The sequence below is a fragment of the Bufo gargarizans genome, chromosome 8 (assembly GCF_014858855.1).
Source record: "Bufo gargarizans isolate SCDJY-AF-19 chromosome 8, ASM1485885v1, whole genome shotgun sequence".
Taxonomy (NCBI): domain Eukaryota; kingdom Metazoa; phylum Chordata; class Amphibia; order Anura; family Bufonidae; genus Bufo; species Bufo gargarizans.
Window position 1 is genome coordinate 19,497,629 of NC_058087.1, and position 25,676 is coordinate 19,523,304.

Genomic DNA, 25,676 nt, shown 5'->3' on the forward strand with positions numbered 1-25,676 from the left:
TCAGTTGCATATGGTATTCCTTACGTTACATCTTTTCCAGTATAAAGGGGTTGTCCTGTTCAGAAACTATTTTTATTCACCCCATTAGGGAGTCAAAGAGGTTTTTTTGGGGCGTTTAATATTGATGACTTATCCTCAGACTCCCGCCACCCCTGCCGATCAGCTGTTTGAGGAGGCAGCAGCGCTCCTCTGTGCTGAGGCCTCCTTGTAGCTGACCAAGCTCAGCACTGTCCATAGTATAGAGGCTATGTTTGGTATGGCAGCTTAGCCCCAATTCACTTAAGCTGAGCTTTGCCTAGGTCATGGGACTGATGAAAGTGACGTCACAGGTCTAGAAAGAGGCTGCAGCGATCACTAGACCACAACGGTCTCTCCAAACCCCTGATCGGCAGGGGTGCTGGGAGTTGGACCCCCGCTGATCTGATATTGATGTCCTATCCTGAGGATGGGCCATGAATATTAATATCTAGGACAACCATTTTAATTGCAGATCCCCTGTTCAAGATCTATATTCTGGAGAACGGCTGCTAAGAGAGTCTCTCACACTTGGCCTGTCCTGTATTTCATAATTTGTTGTTATGAGAGGACATTGTGTAATACTTAATTTTCCTTGTGGTGGCGCTGCAGAAAAATTGAGCTCTTACCTTCAGGTCCCCCCACAGATCACTGTTGACTGCTTGGGGGAAGGGGGGGGGTGGTGGACACACAAGAGGGACACTTGATAAGCTTCGATAAGCCTATTTAGTACTCTTATCGTAACAGTATGGAGATTTTTATACAACTTTGTGTCACCTGTGCAACTTCTGAAAAACCGTTCACATCTATTAGGAAAAGAGTGCACAGGTAAAACACCTTTATATGGACATACAACACATTAACGTTGCATTACTACCCACCACCCTGAACTTGTGCAGGGCCGTCTAATGGTCACGTGCCTGAGGCCTGTTGTAGATTGCTTAAAGAGTTATTTATATAATTTGTTCCTTCAGTGTTTGACCAGTCTGGCAAACAAGTAGCTGATCTAAGTTAGGCCCATCGTAGTACAGGTGAATATTAGAAATTTTATAGTATATCTTAGACAAAAATGGCTCATGCACACGACTGTTGTTGTTTTCCATTCCGCAAAATGGGGTTCCGTTGTTTTTGTTGTGTTTCCGTGCGTCTTCCGTTTTTTTTGGAGGACCACCAGAAAAAAAAGGAAGAAAAAAAGACAGGTTTGCCATGCAAATGATAGGAATAAAACGGACACGGATGACAATCGGGTGTGCCTCCGCATTTTTTAGCGGTCCCATTGACTTGAATAGGTCAGCGATCCGTTTTTCGCGGACAAGAATGGGACAGGTTATATTTTTTTTGACGAACTGGAACCACAGACGCGAATGGCAAACGGTGGACTATCCGCATTTTCAACGGCTCCATAGAAATGAATGGGTCCGCATCTGAAACGCTAAAATCGGCGGAATGGACGTGGAAACAAACAACGGTCATGTGCATGAGGCCTAAAGCTAACATTCTCTGCGTATTCCATCTTGAGAAACAAGGTAGACACATCCGCTCACTGAGAGACATTTTTATGGGGGAGGGCCTAACAATTATTTTGTCATTCTGCAGACCGGGCCCAGCAGGGAGGCTCCTGCTCCAGCCACTTGTTTTACAACCAAAACCATGACGGTGAGGAGGAGAAGGGGGGACATCACTGATCTGCTGGGACACCCGGAGAGGATTTCTAAGTTTTAGGGCTTGTTCACACGACCGTGTGAAGCCCGTGCTCGTGCTGTGGACCGCAAAATGCGGTCCGCAATGCACGGGCACTGACGGTGGCCCAGCCGCATGGGGATCGTGGACCCATTCACTTGAATGGGTCCGCGATCCCGCCGTTCCCGCAAAAAGATAGAACATGTTATATCTTTTTGTGGTGCGGAGGCACGGAACGGAACCCCAGAAAGCACTCCGTAGTGTTCCGGATTTGCGGACCCATTGATCCGCAAATGCGGTGCGCAATACGGCAACGGGCAGCACACGTTCGTGTGAACGAGCCCTTAGTTGTAATAGAAAAGAAGGGAAAGACGGTAATGAAGGGATGATTTGCTAGGATAGTTTTGGTTTCTTGTGGATTTTTAGCAGTTTTAGATTAAAGTGCGCATTCGCGGATACCCTATTGTCCAATCTGACATCGGCCGTGAAAAGACAAAGATACACACAGAGGCAGCCTTACAAAGCCCGGTCGGGGGAGTATCCTGCACGGGGTCTGTCACTTAGAATAGAACTTGTGTATGATACTCACCTGACGTAGAGCCCCAGGCGATGTCGGATGGGGCAGGGGAGATCAGGTACACCATAATGATCCCAATTATAAATGCATTAGAAGGAGTGTAAAATACAATGGTTAATGTCCAGTTCTATCTATTTGCACATGGTGGCGGGTTTATCTGCGCATTGTGCACTGATGTCTATTCTTAGATGGTATTTGATACCACGTGGAAGCTTTTCTATGATAAATATGTAGAAAATTCATGAAATCAAATACCAGCCACCATGGGGGCATCGTCAGTGCCGTGTGTTTTGTCTTCATACCTGCAGGTTAGCAGGGAAATTCTGCAAAAAAAATTAAAAATCTATTTAAAGAGGCACCCAAACTAAAATAGATGTTCTTAATGTGCGCTGTGCACTCCAGTATGATCTATTTTCCCCCGATGACAGGCACTTCAGGCTGGGATGAATCAGATCATCATGTTTGTCCGTGGATTTACCAATAGAAATTCGTAAAAAGTTCTAATTTTGTCTCGTCTGTTGTCCATTTTGAGAACGTCCAGTAATGGTGAGACATAGAAAGTTAGTAACGCTTTGAACATTGCATAATCAGGGCAGGCAGGATCTGCAGAATTTCATAGACGCCACGCAGCATTGAGGTTGTACATAGCAGTGTTGCGTTATGCAAGTCACTTAAATATATACTGCCCCCTGCTGGAAACACTTTGTGGTCAAATGTAAACAGTATGGTCGTGGGGAATATGTTTTCCTCATCAAATTGCTTTAGCCACATGGATTTGATGTCATTTAGGTGGGTCCAGCAGAGATTCCGAATAAGTATTTTTTAGTAAATCACCTACAGGAGTTCTCCGACTGTTTTAATACTGATGATCTGTCCTCAGGATAGCTCATCAGTATCTGATCGGTGGGGGTCTGGCTCATTGGCATCTGTTCTGATCAGATTCTGGTAGAGGCTGATGAGCACCGTGTCCTCCATGCAGCTTACCATGCACAGCGCCATCCATTGTATAGTGGCTGTGTTTGGTATTGCAGCTCGGCACCATTCACTTAAACGGCACTTAGCTGCGTCTAGGCCATGTGACCGATGAATGTGATGTCACTGGCCTAGGAAGAGGCCACGTCATACAGAGCGCTGGAGTCTCTTCAGGCAGCTGATTGGCACAGTTGGACCCCCATCGATCTGATTCGTAGGACTTTACATTGTGCCACTCCTCTGTTAGGCCTCATGCACACGACCGTATTTTGTTTCCGTGTCCGATCAGTTTTTGTTTTGTTTTTGCGGATAAGATGCAGACCCATTCATTTCAATGGGTCCGCAAAAAACACGGACAGCACACCGTGTGCTGTCCGCATCAGTATGTCCGTTCCGTTGCTCCGCAAAAAAAATAGTGCATGTCCTATTTTTTTTTTCTAGTTTGCGGACAAGGATAGCCATTATTACAATGGATCCGCAAAAAAACACGGATGCCATACGGGACGTCATCCGTTGTTTTTTTTTGGGCGGATCCGCAATTTGTGGACCGCAAAACACATACGGTCATGTGCATGTAGCCTTATTCCTCCTGGAAGTGTATGAAGGCATTACCCTTGTTAACAGGGTACAACTGTCACTAATGATTGAACAATGTCGGTGACGTCCCATTGACAAGGAATGGTAACATCCACTTGTCAGTTTAGTGCTGCATTTGCAGGAGGAATAACAGAGGAGCGAAACAATGCAGAGTTATTAGTAAAAACAAATTGCTTTGCTTACTCCAGGACCACATTCTTGTGATGGGTGGGGGTTTCAGCATACGGAGCCCCACCGATCAGATGCCTATAAGTCCTTATGGTCAGCCAACCCCTTTAAATCTCAGCTCAGTGGCCTGAATTGATCCATGTTTTGCAGCGGTTGTAAGTCATTCATTTTTGAACGTCCTGGAAAGAGTTTTCCCTCTTTATGTTCTACTGAATACATTTTTATTTATTTTTTACTTTAAGGGTGTGGGGTCCGGAATGTTTTAGTAATAGTGTACGAGAAATGAGTCAGGCCCTTTAAATCCTTGCATGTTTTCCGGAGGTGAGACTCCCCCCGCAGGTCGGTGTTTTCGTGGCTTGGCTCCCACCCTGGCAGGGGTTCAAAGCCAGCTCTTTGAAATGCCTCCATACAAAGTTTAACACTTTAAAACTTCAAAGTGAAGGCGGGAGGGAGGGAACGCTCTTGAAGCGGAGCATGAACTGAGCCCAATCGCCTCTTTTTTTTTTTTTTTTCTTCGTTCTCCGTTCCCTGCTATTTCTTCAGAATACACCCACTATGTGGTGGACCCGGCTGTTAGCTGGGAGAACGTGGGATGAGACATTAACAGTAACTAATGGCCAAGGCACTGCTTTTTTCCCGTTTTTTGTTGCTGCATTTTACTTGACTTATTTCTAGGATCTACTCTTTTACATTGTCCACTTTATATATGTATATAGCCACATCCCTACTTATATGAACGCAAGGGTACTTTCCCACTTGCGGCAGAGGATTCTGGCAGGCAGTTCTGTCGCCGGATCTGTCAAAACGTATGAAAACTGATGGCCTCCTGATCCGTATGACAAATACATTGAAATGCCGGATCAGTTTCTCCGGCGTCATCTGGAAAAAACGGATCCGGTGTTTATTTTTTCTAATTTTTTGCAGTCTGAGCATGCGCAGACCGTGATGCCGGAACATTCGGCATTAATGTTTTTTTAATGGGAAAAAAATGCCGGATTCCGGCAAGTGTTTCAGAATTTTGGAAAGGCAAAAAGACTGAACTGATGCATCCTGAACGGATTGCTCTCCATTCAGGATGCACGGGGATAAAAATGATCAGTTCTTTTCCGGTATAGAGCCCCTAGGACGGAACTAAATGCCGGAAAAGAAAAACGCTAGTGTGAAAGTGCCCTAATAGTGGACTCGCGAGCCCAGCTGCTGGACAGTGGACTTACCTTCAATATGGAAGCATCATAGAGTCTGATAGATCAGGAGGTCAATGAGATGCAGCAAATGCCATGGCTTCCTTTATGATTATTTGTGCTGGTTGTGTTCTCATCTAAACCTATTATTATCTCATCCTTACTGAATGATTGTAATGGAGATTGATGGACTGGATTCTTGCCAATAGTAGGTGGCATCTCAAGTCACAGGTCAAGCAGCCAAGAGGTTCTCCCCTTTTGCACCTTGCTTTCCAGTTCTGCTTCACAGGTGGTTTCTGTCCTGCCCGAGGACACCTGCGTTACGGTTTGACAGGTGTATCGCCCCAGTCACATTCCCTACCTGCCACCAACCCCACTACAAGTGATGTGCCCGAATCCGCTCTGGCTAAAGACATAAAGCCACTGACCTAGTCATCAGCACTCCATTGTCCAGACCCCCTTTCTCTGGTCCCCTGTGGACCAGAAGTGTGACGTCCTATCTATCATTACATGCACTGCTACTGCAGCCATTCATTGGCCTCAGCAGTGATGTGATGTGCCCCCCCCCCAAGTAGCATGTGACCACTGAATGGCTGCAATGGTCATCTTCTGCCACTTCTTGTGTGTGGAGACCAAAGGGGACCTGGTAATCGTCAGAACTGCAGCAGAGGAGAATCCATAAGACGAGTATCGAATCTCAATTTTGATTATTTTTTTTTTTTTATTTTTTTTTTTTACACCATTCTGAACATTTCACTAAAAATTTGGGAGTGATGAACAATCCCTTTCAATGATCTAATTGACTACCTGCAGCCACCTCTAGGGGGAGCTTACTGAATACTGTTTTTTAAGATTGAGTTGAATGTATTAACAGTAGGCAGTAAGCTCCCCCTCGGGGAGACTCTAGACGACCGGGATATCTGTGCCGGAGAACTGGAGCGCTGACCTCTATAAAGATATATTTGGAAAGTAATCAGCAGAACATACCAGAATAATCAAAACGGAGTTACAGGGTAGACATTTAGGTTGTTTCAGTAGGTTTTGGCACTAATAGCAAATTTATAAATTTCATCTAATACAGTGTATTTTCCTATACGTCGCTGCCCTCATACAGTGAAATGTGCCTGGACCACTCTACACAAAGGGATATTTGCAGCATGGATGAGGCTAATTATCCCTCACTGTCACATTATCACTTGCACATGGGAAAAGGGCTCCGCTTTTACTTTACTACTGGACAAATAGGTTTTTTTTGTAAGGGACTTGCAGTTTAAATGTAATTTTTTTCTCCCTTGAGGTTTTCTGCTTCGTCTTGAAATGACAAGGATCGTATATCAAGAAATTCAAACAGTCCCATTTTCATGTCTATGTTCTGCCGACTCCTGCCGCTGAAATATCACATGCGATTAAAGAAAAAAATCCCCCCTCCTATGAGCTGCAGACTGAGCTTCCCATCAATAAAACATTCAGTAATAATTCAAAGTGCAAATGGGATCTTTATTCTCTGGGACGGTGTGTTCTTACTCATGTAGGTTCACACTTGGTGCCGTTGAAAATAACATATCACCTGTATGGCTGCCTTTATCCTCTCTATGTGCTCCAGCTATAAAGAGGAGCTGTCACCTCCTCTTAAAGGGGTATCTCATGTGAGACAATGGGGGCATATTGCTAGGATATGCCCCCATTGTCTGATAGGTGCAGGTCCCACTTTTATATCGAGAACAGAGCGAGCCAAAGTGATGGCTGGAGGACTCCGGTCCGGCCCCCCGCTCCCATTCACTTCTATGGGCCTGACCGAAATAGCTGAGCCAGTGCTCTGCTATTTTCAGTGGCCCCATAGAAATGAATGGAGGGCAGCTGAGCGTGCACAGTGCGCCCTCTTCCACTTCATTAGGAGATATGACCCCATTGTCTCAGATGAGACAACTCCTCTAAATGTCTGTTTTAGTAACTCATTGCATCCCCCACAGCAATTCTGGAGCATCTGTTCTTATGACCCTATGTTGTCCCATTCCCTTATTATTCCTCATAGAAGTTATGAATGAGTTTCTAGCCAGTTTGCAGTGAAGGTCCAGATGGGTGTTACCAATTTGGGAAAGTGCCAAAGAGGAATAACAGAGCAACAGTGCAGAGATCAAAGAAGAGATGTTACAGAATAGTTTTTACTAAATATTTACTAAAACAAACATGAGATCTTGGTCAGTGCTCGGTCAGGTCACGTCGCAGTTGGCGGCCGTGGCCATGAGTTTGTTGTTGTTGTAAACCCCAAATCTACTTTTCAAGGTACAGAAATGAATTCATTGTTTGTTATTTTGGCATTTTAAGACCCCTTTGATGTATAAAGATGACGGAAATTTCGGTTAAGTCATTCAGTTACGGCAGTGGAGGACCCAGACAGCGACATACAAATGCAGTGACAGTAAAGTACCAGGGAATTTCTCTCCTGCTCTTTTTTCAGGTCATTCGCTTTCTATACAGTAGAAAATTGTGTGTAAATCCTTTATTTATTTATTTTTTCCTCTGGTATTTGCAATGACCTAAATAGTTGTAAAAAACTGAGAATTAGAAAATGTATACCAGCAGAAAACATTTCACAAGTCCAAATATTTGAAATGCCATTCAAGTTTTGAGGGCAAAATAAACACTGAAAGTAAAGGGAATATTGCCCTGGACTTGTGCAAACCGTTTGCTTCATGCCGGGTCTTATAATTTGACTTGTAATAAAGCGGTTCTGTCACCAGATCACTCCTATTAAACCAAGGACATAGCCTGGTAGGGGTGATCCTGCAGTTTAAAATAATACTTTTCTCCTTACTGTTGACCCCACGGTTGTTGATAAAAATCGTACTTTTATTCCTTTACTGGAAGGCAATTTCGAGCACCAGGAGCCAGGCTTTCTCAGTACGAGCACCACTAGGTGACGCCTGAACCCCCCTACTTTGATTGACCGTACTAGAGTACGACTTTGACTTGGTCAGTGATCGTAGAACAAGGTTCAAACTAGACCAGTGGAATTTTTGTCTAAAGGACCCAGGCAAATTTTTATTATTATTATTATTTTATTATTTTCCAATGGGCTGGAATCGGGTTGCTTTGAACAAATCATCGACTTTTCCAGCGCAATGGTTTTAATAAATTCCCTCCATTATTATCTTGCACAGTGTTTCAATACCTGTACGGTATCCGTAGTCTAAACAGGGCCGAGTCCAGTGACACAAACTCCCCGGACCTGCTGCGCGGTTAGAGATCATGTTCACATGCGGGTATGTCTAGTCTCGAAGCAACGTTTACCTCCTTAAAATAGAACTGACTTACATGCTGCGAATTCCATATACCGGATCTAAGTTGTGACCTGGATGTCATGGCTGATAAAGCAACAGTTCAGAAGCGAATCTTAGATGTTCAAACGTCGATACATATTTGCTGCCAATATATTCTTCTGTCTATGACCTGCATTTTGGAAATTATTTTCCACAATATATTTTGTGAATGATAAATAATTGTATTGCTCTTTGCCTTTAAAAAAAAAATGTCCTATTTAGGTTATATTACATATAGAGGGAGGGGGGACTTGATCACCCCCATTTGCTATTGGGGGCCTGTGCAGGACTCCCGCTCTGCAGAGGAGCTGCATTGTTTGCAAACGATGACGTGAAAAATTGTCACATGGGTCATTAAGGGGTAAACGGACACTGGGCCCTTTTGTCCTGGGTGGCAAAACCCAACGCCATAATAAAGGGCCCAGTTTAATCTTTACAATCTCCTGTGCAGACCACTGGTCGGTATATTCTTGCAAAATTATTTGAGCAGATTCGAATTAAGAAACGTAGCTGATCCTGTTCGAAAGGTTATTTTTCCAAGTACAAATTTAATTCAGTGCCTCTGTCTTTTTCTTGGTTTAGCAACAAGAGCAAGACCCAACAAACTTGTATATATCCAACTTGCCTCTATCAATGGACGAACAAGAGCTTGAAAATATGCTGAAGCCATTCGGACAGGTTATCTCTACAAGGATACTCCGCGATTCCAGTGGTACCAGCCGTGGGGTTGGATTTGCAAGGTGAGACTGCATGAATTGTGGCAAAACAAAAGAAAACTGCATAGAAAAAAAAATACACAAAGTATATATTTCAGTATGTGCTGAGCGTTCATGGTCAGAGTATCGATTACAATCTCATTAGGAGCCGTACTTGACAAGCAGATGTTATATTTCACATTTTTTCCTCCTTCTTTTGGTTTCACGGTTTGATATTAGTTTGCCTTTTCTTTACCTGCAGGATGGAATCGACAGAGAAATGTGAAGCCGTCATCAATCATTTTAATGGAAAGTTTATCAAGACACTTCCCGGTGTATCAGGTTTGTATTCTCCATCAATAATGTTGTTTCAGCGGCTCAGCTTTTAAGAGGCTAGCACATGAAATAGCTGAACTAAACGGAATTTGTTCACAGTCTGTTTTGTTTTAAAAATGAGATCGCCTTCCCCCATACAGATCCATGTCTGTAGATGTTGCATATCTCTGCATCCTTGTAAGAATAAAACAGTTGGTAGTGATAATATCTAGATGAGAGTTGTGGTTTGCTCTTAAAGAGGTATTCCACAGTTTAATGAAATTGATGACATATCCTCAGGATCGGTCATACATTTCAGTTTGGTGAGGTTCTGACTCTCGGCAACCCCGCCGATCAGCTGTTTGAAGGGGCTGCAGCGCCAGTAGAAGAGCTGCGTCCTCTTCAGTGTATATTTGCACACCGTCTACATGGTAGTGACTGCACAGTGTAATTACAGCTGTCTGTCCCACTATGTTGCAGGCGGCATGCAGGTAAATGCTGAAGAGATCGCAGCTCTTGCCCCAGTTCCGCATCCCCTACAAACAGCCAATTAACAGAGGTGCTGAGAGTCGGACCCCCAACGATCTGATGGATGTCATCAATATCACAAAACCGCAGTACCCCTTTATAGGGTATGCACATGTTCACAATCATTTTTATTGCTCCTATGAATCATCTTTGCAAAGAATCCTAAATTAAAATATATGTTTCCATAGTAACAGACTGCAAGCAAACTTTGTGTAGTCTGTCTGTCCCCCATATCTTACCTGCTAGACATAAGCCTTTAAGAATGAGGAGATGACAATATAAGTGCGCCTCATCATAAATTAGGTACATCCTCCGGCAGCCAGCCTTTGATAAATCTCTCCCATAGTGTACCTAAACTTAAAATATATTACAGAAAAATATTTATTAGTTTTGTTTATTGTTTTTCTAGCAAAACAGGCCTCCAAATTTCTGTAGTGATGTTCACTGCGGTGCATACAGAATCCTGATTTCTACAATATGCAATGCAGCGAGTGCTGTACGGGCAGGAGAGCACACATAGCTGACATAGCTGCTCCTGCCTGTACCAGCTCTGCATCGCACATCGGTGACCCGTTTAGGAGGGCAATGACAAGGAAAGCATCTTGCTCTGGAGGACTCGATATGTCCATGCGCTATATCAGGCATGGCCAACCTGCGGCTCTCCACCTGTTGTAAAACTACAACTCCCACCATGCCCTGCTGTAGACTGATAGCTGTAGGCAGTCTGAGCATGCTGGGAGATGTAGTTTTGCAACAGCTGGAGAGCCTCAGGTTAGCCATCCCTGCACTATATGGTCAGCCTGTTGATTTCAATTAAAACAATGTAATTCTTCATTTCCCATTCAAAAGTGCTGCAGGTGAATTGAAACCTTGCCGTTTATCATCGAGGGCCCCCTTTGGCAAAAAGGGGGATGTCTATAGCAGACGGCCGCTGTAAAGAACATTTTACCCTATATTGAATCCAATTTTTATAATTTAAGATCCTGAATTGTTAACAGCTTGACACAAGTGATATTGAAGATAACAGTTGTCTTTTCTGATATATAATATATATTCATTCTGTATAGAGATTACCTTACACCTTCCTAATGTATTTCTCAGGCCTGTGAATCAGCAGGATGAGCGATTTAGAAATGAATTTAATTATATGTGATTCACCACAGATACATCAATAGGCACACCTCCCAGATAGAGAACCCGGTATGCCAGTAATTATAGCATGTACCGGGAAGGGGGAAGGCTATTTGCAAAAAAAAAAAAGATATGCAACATCATTACAGTACTCTTATGGGCTTGATAGAATCACTATTGGCGTTACCCTTGTCATACTGACAGATGTTTTAATTACAGGCGATTATTTGCAGACACACCTCTTACTGAGGTATATTCCTAGTGAGGTGTGTTGAATATATAAAAGCTTTATATAGCTACTTTTATAGCCTTTTGGTATGGTAAAGCTATTAGTAATTGCACGTAAAATCCAAACTAAAGATTTTGTAGAATAAAGTATTATAAATACATATTGATTTACTGTAAATAATTGTAAAGTACAATAATACATATAAAGTACTAGAAATGGAATGGAAGTTAAATGGAATGAGTCACCAAATTTTTTTGTGGCAGTAAAAAAAGAAAACTGCGGCACATATCCTGTTTTTTGTTTGTTTGAAAATTTTTATGGCTTATGAGTGACCATCTTAGCTTCCATTAATGATAATACAACCATATGCATCTGTTATGAACGGATCCGGTTGTATTATCTGTAACATAGCCAAGACGGATCCGTCGTGATCTCTATTGAAAGTCAATGGGGGACGGATCCGTTTTCCATTGCGTCAGAGAAAATGGATGCGTCCCCGTTGATTTGCATTGTGGGTCATGACAGGTCCGTCTTGCTCCACATCCCAGGACGGAAAGCAAACCGCAGCATTTTGCAGCATTCCGTTCTGTTCGGTTACATTTTGTCCCCATTGACTATGAATGGGGACAAAACTGAAACGTTTTTTTTTTTTTACGGTATTGAGACCCTATGACTGATCTCAATACCGGAAAATAGAAATGCTAGCGTGAAAGTTCCCTAACGTGAGCTGCTCTTCACAGGAGATATTTTTTACAGCAGCCACCCTGGGCCTTAGATAGAATGGACAAGGAGAACGGACCTCACTTACTTATGTGAGAGAGACCTTTGCAGAGGTCATTGTGCAAGGAAAGAATAGATAAGCCTTGACAAATCACCTTACATAGGTGATATCTGTCATTCTAATCCTGCCTGTGATAAGTAGATAACTTCAGCAAAAAGTGATCTGTACAGATCACCTATTAGGCTTAGTGGCTAGTCTGAAAACTGGATTTTTTTTTTTTTTTATATATATAAAAAAAATAACCACCAAAAACTCTTTAAAAATATGTTTAACATACAAATATGATTTAAACAATAGGTTATTTTCTGAAGGCACGTTCCCATTAAAGGGGCATAATGGACAGCAGTTTATGAAAGTTTTTGTTGCCAAGTATGTGTAGAATTTCCCTGCTTACTCATTACTGCGTATAGCATTAGTTTGCATTCAGGAATCCATTGGCAAGCTACAGGCTGGTTGATAAGTAGGACAGTTGCCTTCAGCTGGAAATTCCATACAGCAAGGGTGTGTATACCATAGACCAGTGGTGGCAAACCTATGGCGCAACTCAGAGCCATCTCTGTGGGCACCCGCACCCAGGAAAAAGTCTTTGTTGTACCAGTCTATCCCTTAGACTTTTCCTGCCATTCATCAGCGCAGGGCGCGCTATGAACTGCACAGGCAGCGTACTGAATGTAGGCCGGATATTATAGCTAAATCATAAAGTACTTGGATATTATACTATATTGGACTGTAGTATTCAGGGTAAATTGCCGTGTTGGCACCAAGTGGCCTCTAAAAGCTTCACCGTCACTGCCATAGAGGCAGACCATGGAGCTACTATGGATGCTTGGAGAGAGGATCCCCAGCCCTGGTTGTTCCCATGTCCTATTGGATGGCAATAACCTGTAATGGAAAACATGGGGAATGGGCCCAAAACAAACACCCTGGGCCCCAATGACGGCTCTTCTATAATCTTTGTTATGGAGCTGCCTCCGAAACAGCCGTACAGATTTCCACTGACAAAGGGAGCGATTGTGAAACATTATAGTTACATTTGCAATTCTGTAACAAAATAAATAAAACTAAAAAGATAAAGATAAAAAATAAATATTTAAAAAAATTTGAAATGTTAATAAATCTTTGTCCTGTTTCCACACACAGGAAACCCTATCCAGTTCATACAGTAACCCAAGATTAGAAAATTCAAAGCAGTGTTTGCCGTTTGCACCCCCCCCCCCCCTCCCCCCTTCCCCCCCACTGTCCGATGATTGTTCCCCACAGACACACATCCAAGTCTTTTCCGGCAGTGGTATTTTGCCAGTATTCATGCCAGAAACCAGAGGGATGTCGTCATAGTTACGGCAGGTGCCGATGTTGTCCGGCTATGCCGGATACGGTAATTCTGGTAGTCTGCTCCTCTGCCGGAACGGACTACCAAAATACCGTAACGCAGAAGTGAGCCTAGCCTTAGTAAATTGGTCCAGCACTTTTTTTTTTTTGCACTGCAACCCAGTAATACACTGATATGCTACCCTGAAGACCCAGTATTCCCAGGTGACCCTTTTGCCAGTAAGACCAGGCTATGACTGAGCGGCCATTAGAAGCATTGTTAATTAGACTGCAGTGGCGTTTTGTTTCCATCATATCTAGCGCAGCTGTAATTGAGATGGTCAGGATGTAGACATCATCTCTTCCATCCCTTTGTTAGGAAATGAGCTTGCTGGAGCCTGCGGTATATTCACAGAGCCGAGAGGGGATAACATGGAATAATAAGTCAGGTTGAGCTTCAGCGCGCTCCCCTCGGTCCACCGCTCAGCAGGTATAGCGAGATCATTTCAGGAGCTTACTGTAGATGTCAGCTAAAGGCTGGAGAACAGGGATGCCCAGACACGGGGTCACAAGCTTTAAATTGGCCCCAAAGAGAATGTGCGCTTTATGAAATCACTTACCCCCCTCTTCCCCGTAACGTCAACATTTTACACCCACGTTGCTTTTTGCAAGACGAGGATAAGACTCCTTTTATTTATCACCTTTCATGCTGAATAATGTATCACCGCTTCAGAGGAGCGCGTTTGTTTAGTGCCGTCATTTGTGTGGTGCAAGATATTATGAAGTTTTATTTATTTTCGCATCAGTTAGCAAAATGTGTCCTAACATGATTACAAACTGTGAATCGACTGATATGTTAATAGACTGTGCAACAGTTTTGAAGCCGACGTTTGAGGGAAGCTTCTGCTGGCTATAAACATAAATTAAGTATGGTGAAGGGACGACTGAAGGTTCTCACAAATCGGGTGTCCTACTCAGGGGCATAACTATAGCCATAGCACTTACTATGGGGGGGGCAAGAACATTGGACCTTTTTGTGAAGAGTAACAATATGGCGGCTTTTTGCTATAATGTGGGTTTTCTGATATATGGTGCTATTATACATACCTTTTAATTATTGCTACTTATGCTACTGTTTAAATGTGCGTTTTTTTTTTACACTAGATAGTGGGGGTCCCATCTCATTTTAAAGCTCTATAAATTAGTTACGCCCCTCGTCTCACTGACTGTCATGGCTGTACCTCTAGTTCGCAGTAGTAGGAATTCACTGTCCTTAGGACCTTAAACCACACCAGTAGATTTGTACAATTGTATTACCCAGTAGCCTGCAGAAAAAAAACTGAAGTTACATGAAAAACTGTCCCAAGGTGGGCCAGTAGCGGTAAGGGTACTTTCACACTTGCGTTGCTTGATTCCGGCAGGCAGTTCCGTTGCAGGGATCAGGCAAACTGTATGCAAACGCATGTCATTTTTTTCTGACTGATCAGGCATTTTTCAGACTGATCAGGATCCTGACCAGTCTGAAAAATGCATTGCAATACCGGATCCGTTTTTCCAGTGTCATCAGGCAAAATGGATTTGGTATTTATTATTTTCTCATTTTTAAAGGTCTGCGCATGCGCAGACCGGAAGGACGGATCCGGTATTTTGAATGCCGGATCCGGCACTAGTACATTCCTATGGAAAAAAATGCCAAATCCGGCATTCCGGCAAGTCTTCAGTTTTTTTTTCCGCCAGAGATAAAACCGTAGCATGCTACGGTTTTCTCTTTTGCCTGATCAGTCAAAATTACAGAACTGAAGACATCCTGATGCATCCTGAACGGATTGCTCTCCATTCAGAATGCATGGGGATATGCCTGATCAGTTCTTTTCCGGTATAGAGCCCCTAGGACGGAACTCAATGCCGGAAACGCTAATGTGAAAGTGGCCTAATAAATCATAATTTGGTTTATTTTAGTTAAAGCTTTAGGACCATTAATAGACCCTGCAGCTCAGTTTATTAATAAATAAACATCCAAGTAATCTGATTAAAGGGGTTTTCTGGGTGTTTAATATTGATGATCTAGTGAGGGTCCAACACCAGCCTCCTCACGGCTTACCAAGCACAGTGCCATTCATTCATACTTGCTTGGTATTGCAGCTGAGTCTCTTTCATTTGAATGGGGCTGAACTTAATCCAGGCCATGTGACCGATGAGCATGACGTCACCAGCCTAGAAAAAGTGAACAGGGCTGAGCTGCAATACCAAGCACAGCCACTATCCAATGGACGGCGCTGTGCTTGACAAACTGTGAGGCAGCCTCATTAAACAGCTGATCGGCAGGGGTGCTGGGAGTCAGACTCCCGCAGATCGGATATTGATGACCTGTTCTGTGGAAGCGAATCTACCAGGTCTCCTATACTGCCCGTAAAGAGGGATTGACAGCTCTGCCTCTGTATAAACAGGGAAAGCTGTCCGTCTCTGTGGGAAAGCGGAGCTGGACTTTCCGGCTTTTTCAATGAGTCCTGACAGCATTTGTACTATTAATTAATTTATTTATTTTTACGCGAAGATTCCGGATCAAACTGTAAAAACTATCCTATACTGCCCCGATATTGGGTACCATAGGACACCTGATAGATCTGCTTTAACATATGAATATATAATACTGTACTTACATAGGGTGGTAATAAGCCAGTTTGCATTGGGTATTAGGGCAAGGCTACCCGGCCAGGCTTTCTGATGCAGTTTTGGAAGTCAAAATTGAGAGTGGCTCATAGGACAGATATGGCTCCTCGTATTTTTTTTTATTCACTACTGGGCTTCCAAAATTGCATCAGGAAACCTGAGCATGTGTCCATGGGTATAGCTATAGGGAGTGCAAAGGTAGCTGATAGGCGGAGGTCCTGGGTGTCGGACCACCACTGATCAGATAGTGGTGACCTATCCAGAGGATAGGTCATCAGTTAAAAATCTTGGGAAACCCTTTTTAATGGTTATGTTTTAAACATGTTAACGGTCCCTTTTCCTTGAGGGAAACAGATGTGTATACAAAATGGGTTTTCTCCTCCTAATTTCCGTTCCCCTTGCTCCTTTTTGCAGCTCCCACAGAAGCCCTGCTGTGCAAGTTTGCTGACGGAGGACAGAAGAAGAGACAGACCCAGAACAAATACGTCCAGAATGGAAGAGCCTGGCCGAGAGAGGGCGAGGTGAGACTTGTAAGTCTCTCCATAAAATTTCAGGGTGGGGGCATGAATGAGTAGCTTAAAAGCATGACTCACACAAGACTTTTTGGCTTGGAGCAAGCATGGCTTGGGTGTGTGTGACAGGCTGGTGTCCTCCTCTCTGCAGCTGCTAGCTTTGGGGATTTGGCTTGCGCTTCACTTTCATGCTCATCCCTGACCTTTTCACACCACGGGAACGAGATAAATGATCCATTCGAATTTCGGCTCAGAGTTCTCTCTTCCCATGCATGTTCACATTCTGCAAAATGAAATGACAAATGTCTTGTGTCCTTGCATTGTCCTCTTCTGCTACATATTTTGAATGGTGAATCTACCTAGTCGTATCACAGCATGAAGCATGACCATTTTGTGTATATAGCCCCTAGGCAGGACTTGGACAAAGGATTCCAGGAAAATCTTCCATTTAGTTTAAATGGGTTTTCAGGGTGTATAACAACGATGCTCCATCTACAGGATAGGTCATCAATATTAGATTGGCAGGTGTCCGACACCTAGCGCCCACGCCGATCAGCTGTTGCAGGAGGCCGCAGCTCAGCACCATGCTCTTGAATGGGACTGAGCGGCATCTTGGCCATGTGACTGATGAACGTGATGTCGCTGGGCCTAGGAACAGAGTCGCAGCGCTCACTGGTGTGCTGCTGTCTCTTTAAACAGCTGATCGACAGAGGGGCTGGGAGTCTGACCCTCGCCTATCCTCAGGATAGTCCATCAGTATCGAAATCTTGGACAACCCCTTGAATGACACAAGATAAAAACCCAAGCAGGTTAACATGATATGGTGCAAGTCTGCTTACGCATTTCAGGTACCTAGTGTACTAGTAATGACACGTAAGCAGACTTTTGTATTATGTTTTGTTGTCCTGTTTAGATTTTAACCTTGTACAATCAATAAAATAGAAGATTTTACTGTTCTCTCCAGAACCTGCAAAAATTAAGGAAAGCATAGATTTAATAGGGTTATCCAATACCATAAACTGCCCCCCCCCCCCCATATGCCGGGCCACTCACCGGGAATATACTTACCCCACTCCCCGCAGGGAGGCTCGTCCCCTCCTATGTCCTGCTCCCCCCCCCCCCCAGACACCTGATGATGTTTTCATCCACGCATGGGAAGAAGCAGCGGTAGGAGGGACCAGTTTATAGTATTGGATAGCCCCTTTAATAAACTGCCCATATTTGCTATTTTAACAATGTCTTTACCCTTTTTTTTCTAAGTAGTTTCTTTGATTTCTGTGACTTGGTCCTAAGAGAATATTTCTTCTTCACAGGCTGGAATGACGCTGACTTACGATCCCACTGCTGCTATTCAAAATGGGTATGTCAGAAGGTGATTTTCCCAGCTCTAAACTTCTTATTTCATGTTTGTTTTGTCCATGTGGTGAACTGCTGTACCTTCTTGTATTAACAAAGCAAAGTAGGAGAAAAGCATAGCCCTGCATCCTCATCCTTATGTGACCACACCCACTGAGTATAAAGCCCCTCCTTCCTACTGCAAGTCAAGATGGGAGAGTTTTCTAGGCATGCTCTGTGACATGTGTGAAGGCCATTGTGCAGGGAGGGGGAAGTGATAAGCTGTAACTATCACCTGTCTACCTGTCTGTTAGCCTGCTGATGCTGATAAGGAGATGACTGCTGAAAATTGATCTCTACAGAAAAAATATTAGGCTTGCTGACCAGAGTGAAAATAACAGGATTTTAGTTTTTTAGTTTTTTTACTTTAGATTTTAAAAATGACATCAGCAAAAATGATTTTGTATGTTTAACATACAAACTTTATTTAGAACAGTAGGACATATTCTGATGACACATTCCGCATAGAAGGTTTGTTCAACTTAAAGGGGTTGTGCAGTGACTTAATACTGATGACCTATCCTCAGCATAGGTCCTCAATATGAGATCGGCGGAGGTCCAACTTCCAGCGCCTTAGGCGATCGGCTGTAAGGAGGGCTTGCTACTCTCCTGCAAGTGCTGCTTCCTCTTCTAAATTGCCTCGGTTTCCTTTGTAGAGGCGGTGCAGTGCAACTATAACTTCTCCATCCCATTCAAGTAAATGGGACAGAGCAGTTGCAATTATACTGCTCCACTGCCACTGCAGGGGAGACGACGTGCAGGTAAATTTTTAAGCGGCAACCCCTTCAAACTTGATTGGAGTGGATGCTGGGAGTTGGAACACCCATGATCTGGTATCCTGAGGATAGGTCATCAGTATTAAAGGGGTTGTCTCAACTTAAGCATTGGTGCCATATCATGAGATAAGTAAGTGCATGTCGCACCTTCAGGACCTTCACCTAATCTATAGAATGGAGCCCGAATAATGAAGGAGAGCAGACCATGCATGCGCAGCTGCCCTTCTTTCATTTTTATGGGACTGCCAAAAGGAGGCGAGCGCTGGCTCATTTCCACCTATATAAAAATGTAGATATTCCACTTAAAGGCTCATTCCATACAAAGCTTATCACAATGGTATGACTCTTGGCCAGCTCTGAGGGGGCGGTGCTTCAAAGAACACTATACAGAGAATTCCTGCGTTATGTTCCACCCCCGCAGTACATGTAAAGCTAAGCATCTGTATTGCCTGGAGTGTTCCTTTAAGATAATTAGAAGATTTAATTGTATACATTTTCATTCTTTATGGGAGGACACTTAAGGCTTTTATTTGACATATTAAAACTTTTTGTTGCAGGTTCTACCCCCCACCATACAGCATTGCCACAAACAGGATGATTACCCAAACGTCCATCACCCCCTATATTGCATCTCCCGTCTCAACGTACCAGGTGAGTGATGAGAACCTGAGAAGCCACTGCTAATTTCCACAGCGATAACAAGGATTACTCTCTGTAAGGCTGCGGGATGGAGTCAATTATCACGTAAATTGGGATAATTAAAGATCCGTGTCTAGTGCATTGTATTCGTTCACTTTGATCTATTACATGCCCCAGTTTCCACTTTCCAGAGCCAGTGTGCTGGCTGACAGCCTCCTGCATGTGGACAATTTGTCCTTATTATTATAGTCCTACATGGAAATCTGTTTCTTGTGTTTAATGGTCTACCAGCACTGGTACACAATTTTGAGGGGATAGATGTATTGCACCATTACAAAGATAATGAAGCCAAATAGGACATTTCTTTTTTTTTACTCTGAAAACATTCAGTGACCGATCTGTGATGCTGATGAAGCTGTGATGCCCACGGACACAGTGGAGTCTAGTTTATTAGGGCATATGGTGACTCCACGGTATGCCACTGATAGATTTATGTGTATGGTTTCCGTGGATTACTACATTTCCCTTGCTGCAACTACTGCAGTCAAAATTGCATGGATTGCTAAATATTCCCCCAGCTGTTTTCTGGAGGTCTCGGACCCATATCCATACCCATTCATCTCCATAACATCTCTCAGATTAAAGGGGGTTTGCAGTGTATATTACATTTAATCATCTGCCAGATGAAGCAGAAGAGGATTCATACTTGCCTGCTCCCCACCTGCCACTCCCACGCTGTCTCGATCTTATGGTTGCCACATTGTTTACATCTGGTGGTGCATAGCCACATGCTCAGCTGCTGCTGCCAATAACTGGCTTCAGCGGTGATATGCTGCTGGTAGCCACATTACATCAGGCTGTAAGTTCAGTGGTGAACAGTGCAGGAACTGGAAGATGGAGCAGGTAATTATAAATCTTAATTTTTTTTTAGGAGGCAGGCTGCAGGCGTTAGATAAAATGTAATTATTATCGAAAAACAACTTTTACTGGGCACCCTGCATTTTTGCAAATTTCTGCCCTCTTATATAGACCCCCACCTTTTGCCCAAAGCAGGGCAGGAGCCCCTAGCTGAGCACTTTGCCCCTTTGTTTCTTCTCGGCTCTCTGAGCGAGTGTTATATGGATTTATTGAAAGCCCATAGGCGAATAATTCCACTCAATGATGATATGCTCCTTTTTTTTAGGGGATTAGGAAAAGTCTCTTCCATCTGATAACTGACTATGGCCAGTACTCGAGGCTCAGTATTAACTGGAATAAATCTGCTCTACTACTGTTAGATGCGTTTCCTAACATGTGGCCTTGCTCTGCCCTAAAAACGCTAAAACAACTGTGATCTAAGTATCTGTGGGTTCAGGTCTTTTTGCGCCCACTGGACTATATATTAGGATAGGCTGTTGACGTGCCATATTTGTGGCAGTAGGGGTCCAAACTTTCGGACACCCACCAATTAGCAAATTAAAACATAGACACAGCGGCAGATCCATGTACACATCCAGAGCTCTAACTCCTCTGCCTAGCTGTAGTCACCGCCAGAGGTCTGACCACCACCGATCACATGGTGAGGACCTATTCTAAGCAGATACTAATCAGCGTGTTTTCCTGGAAAATCCCTTGAAGGAAATACAGAGCCAAAATCCAGTTCTCTCCCATGTTACTTTATGTACTGCCAATCCACTAATGTATTTTAAATAGCGGCGCGATGGCATAGATCCTCAGGGTGTCCTGACAAAACTGTATTAAATTTTGCAATGCGTGTCTGCCAGGAAATAGCATTTTATTCAGATTTTCACTGGGTTTCAGCACACAATAGATGTCATTTGCTTACTTGCAGACAAATTATTCCAAAAACTAGTAACACTGTGAAAGCTGAGCGAAAGGACCCAAAAATTCCTTTTCCAGCCAAACCAGGAAATTGTTGTATCTAGTTTAAAGACAATTCGTCCTGCCAGTTATTGCACTTAAAGAATTTGAACCACTTTTATAAATAAAATCTTGAAATATCGTGCAAATAAAGTCAAAATTTAGAAAGAAAATATAATAATAATGCTCAGGAGAAAATTCTGGGCTTTCATACCACGGCAGCTCATAAAAAAGAGAAGCTCATTATTCTCTCTGCTTGGCAGAGAGGAGACTGCCGGGTTGTGCTTTCAACCTCATGGTTTGGCCAAGAACACGCGTGGTCAGAGCATGACTGTAGCCTCAGCTTATGGACGATGGCAAGTTATGATTTAGATGAAAAACTTCCATGGTATTTTGGGTTTATACAAGCCCAATTAAAATGTGGACTGGCCACAGACCACCAGTAATATGTATCTTTTTGAGCTATGTTGTGGGCAGGGGGTGCCATGGTAGAGTTCAGCCAGATGCCTCCTCAGGAGATTGGGAGTTTGTCTCTGACCTAAACTAATGAACGTAGTGCTTTGGTTTGGAGTCTTTGAAGTCTGTAGGGTACCGGCTACATACCCAATATAGGCGGCCATGTGGTACGCTTAACCTGCAGTAGTGTGCAAAACTTTCAGGCAGTCGTGGGAAAAATACTGCAAAATAAAAATGTTAGTGTTAATAGTTTATTTTTTTATCAATTAACAATGCAAAGTGAATGAACAAAAACTTGCACACCGTTTTTGAAGGACCTCAGCAGGCAGGTTAGGTTGTTCCAGACATTTTGGAGGACCAGCCACAGATCTTATGTGGATATAGGCTTGCTCTAATCCTTTGGTCTCTTCACGTCATCCCAGACAGACTGGATGATGTCGAGATTTGGGTTCTGTGGGGGCCATATCAACACTTCCAGGACTCTTTGTTCATCTTTAGGCCTCATGCACACCCATTCCTGAAGGTGCGGAACAAAGGCACGGAACCCCATGGAAGCTCTACGGAGTGCTTCCGTGGGGTTCCTCTTCATGCCTCTGCAGCGCCCAAAAATAGAACTTGTTCTATTTTTTGTGGCCCTGTGCATGAGCCCTTAGGTCCTGTTCTCCTTTAACATCAATTTTTGTCTATTATAGCTCTGATACAGATGCCTTTTCTGCATGTTTTTTCCCATATTTGCTACAGAATTCCAAAATGTTCTGTTTGCCATGTCTAGACACAGAGCAGACTTGATGCCTTCTGTTCTCCTGCACTATATGATCCCCAAAACAGATGGCAGAGCAGAAATAATAGAGTGCTGTACATTAACACCGGGACACAAAATATTTGCTATTAGTATTTACCAAATATTTTTTTTTACGATTTATAAAAATATTATATCGAAATAAACACGTAAGTAACAAACCATTCATACTAGATTAGCTTCTCTGAATTTAGCAGGTTCACCCTCATATGACATTGTCCTATTTAGCCCTCAGTCCAGTGCAGTGTGTGCTCTTTGGAAAGCTGTCCTGATACTACATTTTTATCTGACCTTTAGACACTTTTAATGGAAGCTATTATAGAAATAGACGATCCCTATATTTCTTCTGGACTAGAACGTGCTGTTGTTCACATATGTTGGACTTGATGTGGATTACCCGGGGGCCGAATGGAAACTTAAAGTAGCCCTGGAAAAAAAAAAAAATTTAAGTGATCCATGTTTTAGGCAAGTGCAGATTAACAGAAGGTAGGACAACAGAAGTAGGCGGGGCCAGCAATATAGTAGTGCAGCACAAAATACTGCCCCGGCAGAACCAAATACCGCAGTGCAGCACAATATACTGCCCCGGCAGAAGCAAATACCGCAGTGCAGCACAATATACTGCCCCGGCAGAAGCAAATACCGCAGTGCAGCACAAAATACTGCCCCGGCAGAAGCAAATACCGCAGTGCAGCACAAAATACTGCCCCGGCAGAACCAAATACCACAGTGCAGCACAAAATACTGCCCCGGCAGAACCAAATACCACAGTGCAGCACAATATACTGCTGCCCCACTGCAGTATTCAACTGTATTACCATCCTGAGGACAGCCATACAGTTGAATTCAGGAGGGCACCTGCGGCCACTGGCCAGGTGCATAAGTGCCTGATGCTCCTAGTATTAATTGCAGCCGTGAGGAGGGCTCTGGTGGGCCCCACTGAGAAATTTCCCTGTGGGGTCTATGGCCAGTCTGCCCCTGGGATTACCAGTATAATAAACACAGCAGAAAAGCCTCTCATTATGCCAACCAGGACAGAGAGCCTCATGTGCCCCCCTCCCCCAATATCCTTTCTATGCCCTTGGGTCAGTTATGCACCTCTTGCTTGCTATCGGTGCAGTCCCTCTGTAGATGCAGCGAGTCCTGCACAGGTTCTTAACACCTAGTGAAAAAAAGAGTTGGGATTAGTCTCTCCAAGGGACCCATAGCAGCTATTTTTTTCTGCCTTTATGGTGCAGAACAATGCACGTGACTGGTATCATGGAATACAGATCCGCGCTGCCATATGGTGTTTGTTACATGTCTTAGATGTGGGCATGTGGCTTAGGCTACTTTCACATTTGTGTTTTTGCCTGATCTGGCAGGAATCGGCAAAAACGCTTCCGTTACTGATAATACAACTATCTGCATCCGTTATGAACGGATCCGGCTGTATTATCTTTAACATAGCCGTCATTAACTCCATTGAAAGTCAATGGAGAACGGATCCATTTTCTATTGTGTCTATTGCATTGTGGGTCACGTCGGATCCGTTTTGAAGGAAAGAAACTGCAGCTTGCTGCGGTTTGCGCACTGGTATGTGAATGCATTTTGGAACGTTCTGTTCAGTTACGTTTTGTCCCTATTCACAATCAATGGGGACAAAACAGAAGCGTTTTACTCCGGTATCCATCCTATGATGGATCTCAATACCGGAAAAGGTAAACGCTAGTGTGAAAGTAGCCTCACACTGTCTAAATGAAGCGCTGCATTAAGATTATATGCTAAGTTTTCTTTTTTTTAGCTTATACATATTATTATGTAAAGGTTTTTATACGATTTTACATTTGCTCCATTTAAGAGAGAAGCTGTAAAAACAAACAAAAAACAAACAAACACAAAAGGCTTAATGTGGATATTATGTGTCTGTCCGTGGAAATATCATAGTAATTGAAAGGGAATTGAGAGCCTTGGAAATACAACGCTTGCGGCAGAGAATAGATTTTTTATTTATACGTATTACTCATGATCCTCAGAAGTGGACTTCAGTGACTGACTCTAGTATCGTACCAGGAAATTATTTCTACAAGCAGATAACCATACCAAGAAAACCCTGTGGTTACCAGAAATAATGTAACCTCACAAAAATGACTTTATTAACTTCCAAGGTAATAGACGGCTATCATAAAGCCATAATGGCGCAAGATATGTTAAGAGCAATTCACAGATGGAGAACAAGACAATCTTTCAATGTATACACATATGAGAATAGGTCAGAGGAGAGCACAAGAAGCTATCTATCCAAATGTGATACTCCTTATCTCCATATACTTAAAGAGTAACTAAACTAATTTTTTTTTTTTTTTTTTACAAATGTCCCAAATGCCCTAAAAATATATTTTTCTAATATTAATTGGTTTTGTCTTTTTACTAAAGAAATTTTCACCTGTGATTTCAACCACGCTTTAAATTTAGTATTCGTGCACAATCCTGACTTGTCAGCTGTGTACAGCTCAATGGGGCCACGGCAAAACGAGGTTGGCTAAATGCTGGCATAGTACATCAGTGCCCTGTAACAATGTGCTATGCCAGGATTAGCTGAGCGGAGCGGGCTCCTGCCTGTGCCCGCTTCGTTAAGCTAAACGCTTACAATGCAGGACTTGGTGAAGAAGGCACAGGCAGGAGCCCGCTCTACCCAGCTAATCCTGGCATAGCACAGGGTACTGATGTGCTATGCCAGCATTTAGCCAACCTTGGGGGGCACAGGCAGGAGCAGCAATGTGTGCTCATACCTGTACACCGTTTGCTGCGGCCCCATTGATACAATGCAGAGTCCGTATTCCGTACACCGCTGACAAGTCAGGATTGTGCAAGAATAGTCAATTTATAGCACGGTTGAAATTATACATTTAGGTGAAAATTTCTTTAGTAAAAAGTTAAAATCAATTAATAAATTTATATTAACATTTTTTGGGGACATTTAGGATATTTAAAAAAAAAAAAAAAGTTGAATAAACGTTTAGTTACCCCTTTAAACATAAGAGCCGTCTATAACCCCCCGAAAAGTTAAAATAACATGTCTTATCATAATGA

The 25,676-nt window shown here is 43.2% G+C and overlaps 1 protein-coding gene across 5 annotated transcripts in view; it reads left to right on the forward strand.

Moving 5' to 3' along the window:
• Positions 1-25,676, forward strand: part of RBMS1 (RNA binding motif single stranded interacting protein 1) — a 367,960-nt gene that overhangs the window by 316,729 nt on the left and 25,555 nt on the right. For 2 of the 5 annotated variants that reach the window (XM_044302600.1, XM_044302604.1), the window contains exons 5-9: positions 9,093-9,250; positions 9,468-9,547; positions 16,582-16,697; positions 17,993-18,051; positions 19,408-19,501. In XM_044302600.1, coding sequence (XP_044158535.1) covers positions 9,093-9,250; positions 9,468-9,547; positions 16,582-16,697; positions 17,993-18,051; positions 19,408-19,501 — 507 coding nt within the window. The remainder of the gene's footprint in view (positions 1-9,092; positions 9,251-9,467; positions 9,548-16,581; positions 16,698-17,992; positions 18,052-19,407; positions 19,502-25,676) is intronic. The other 3 variants (XM_044302601.1, XM_044302603.1, XM_044302602.1) reach the window with 3 other exon arrangements.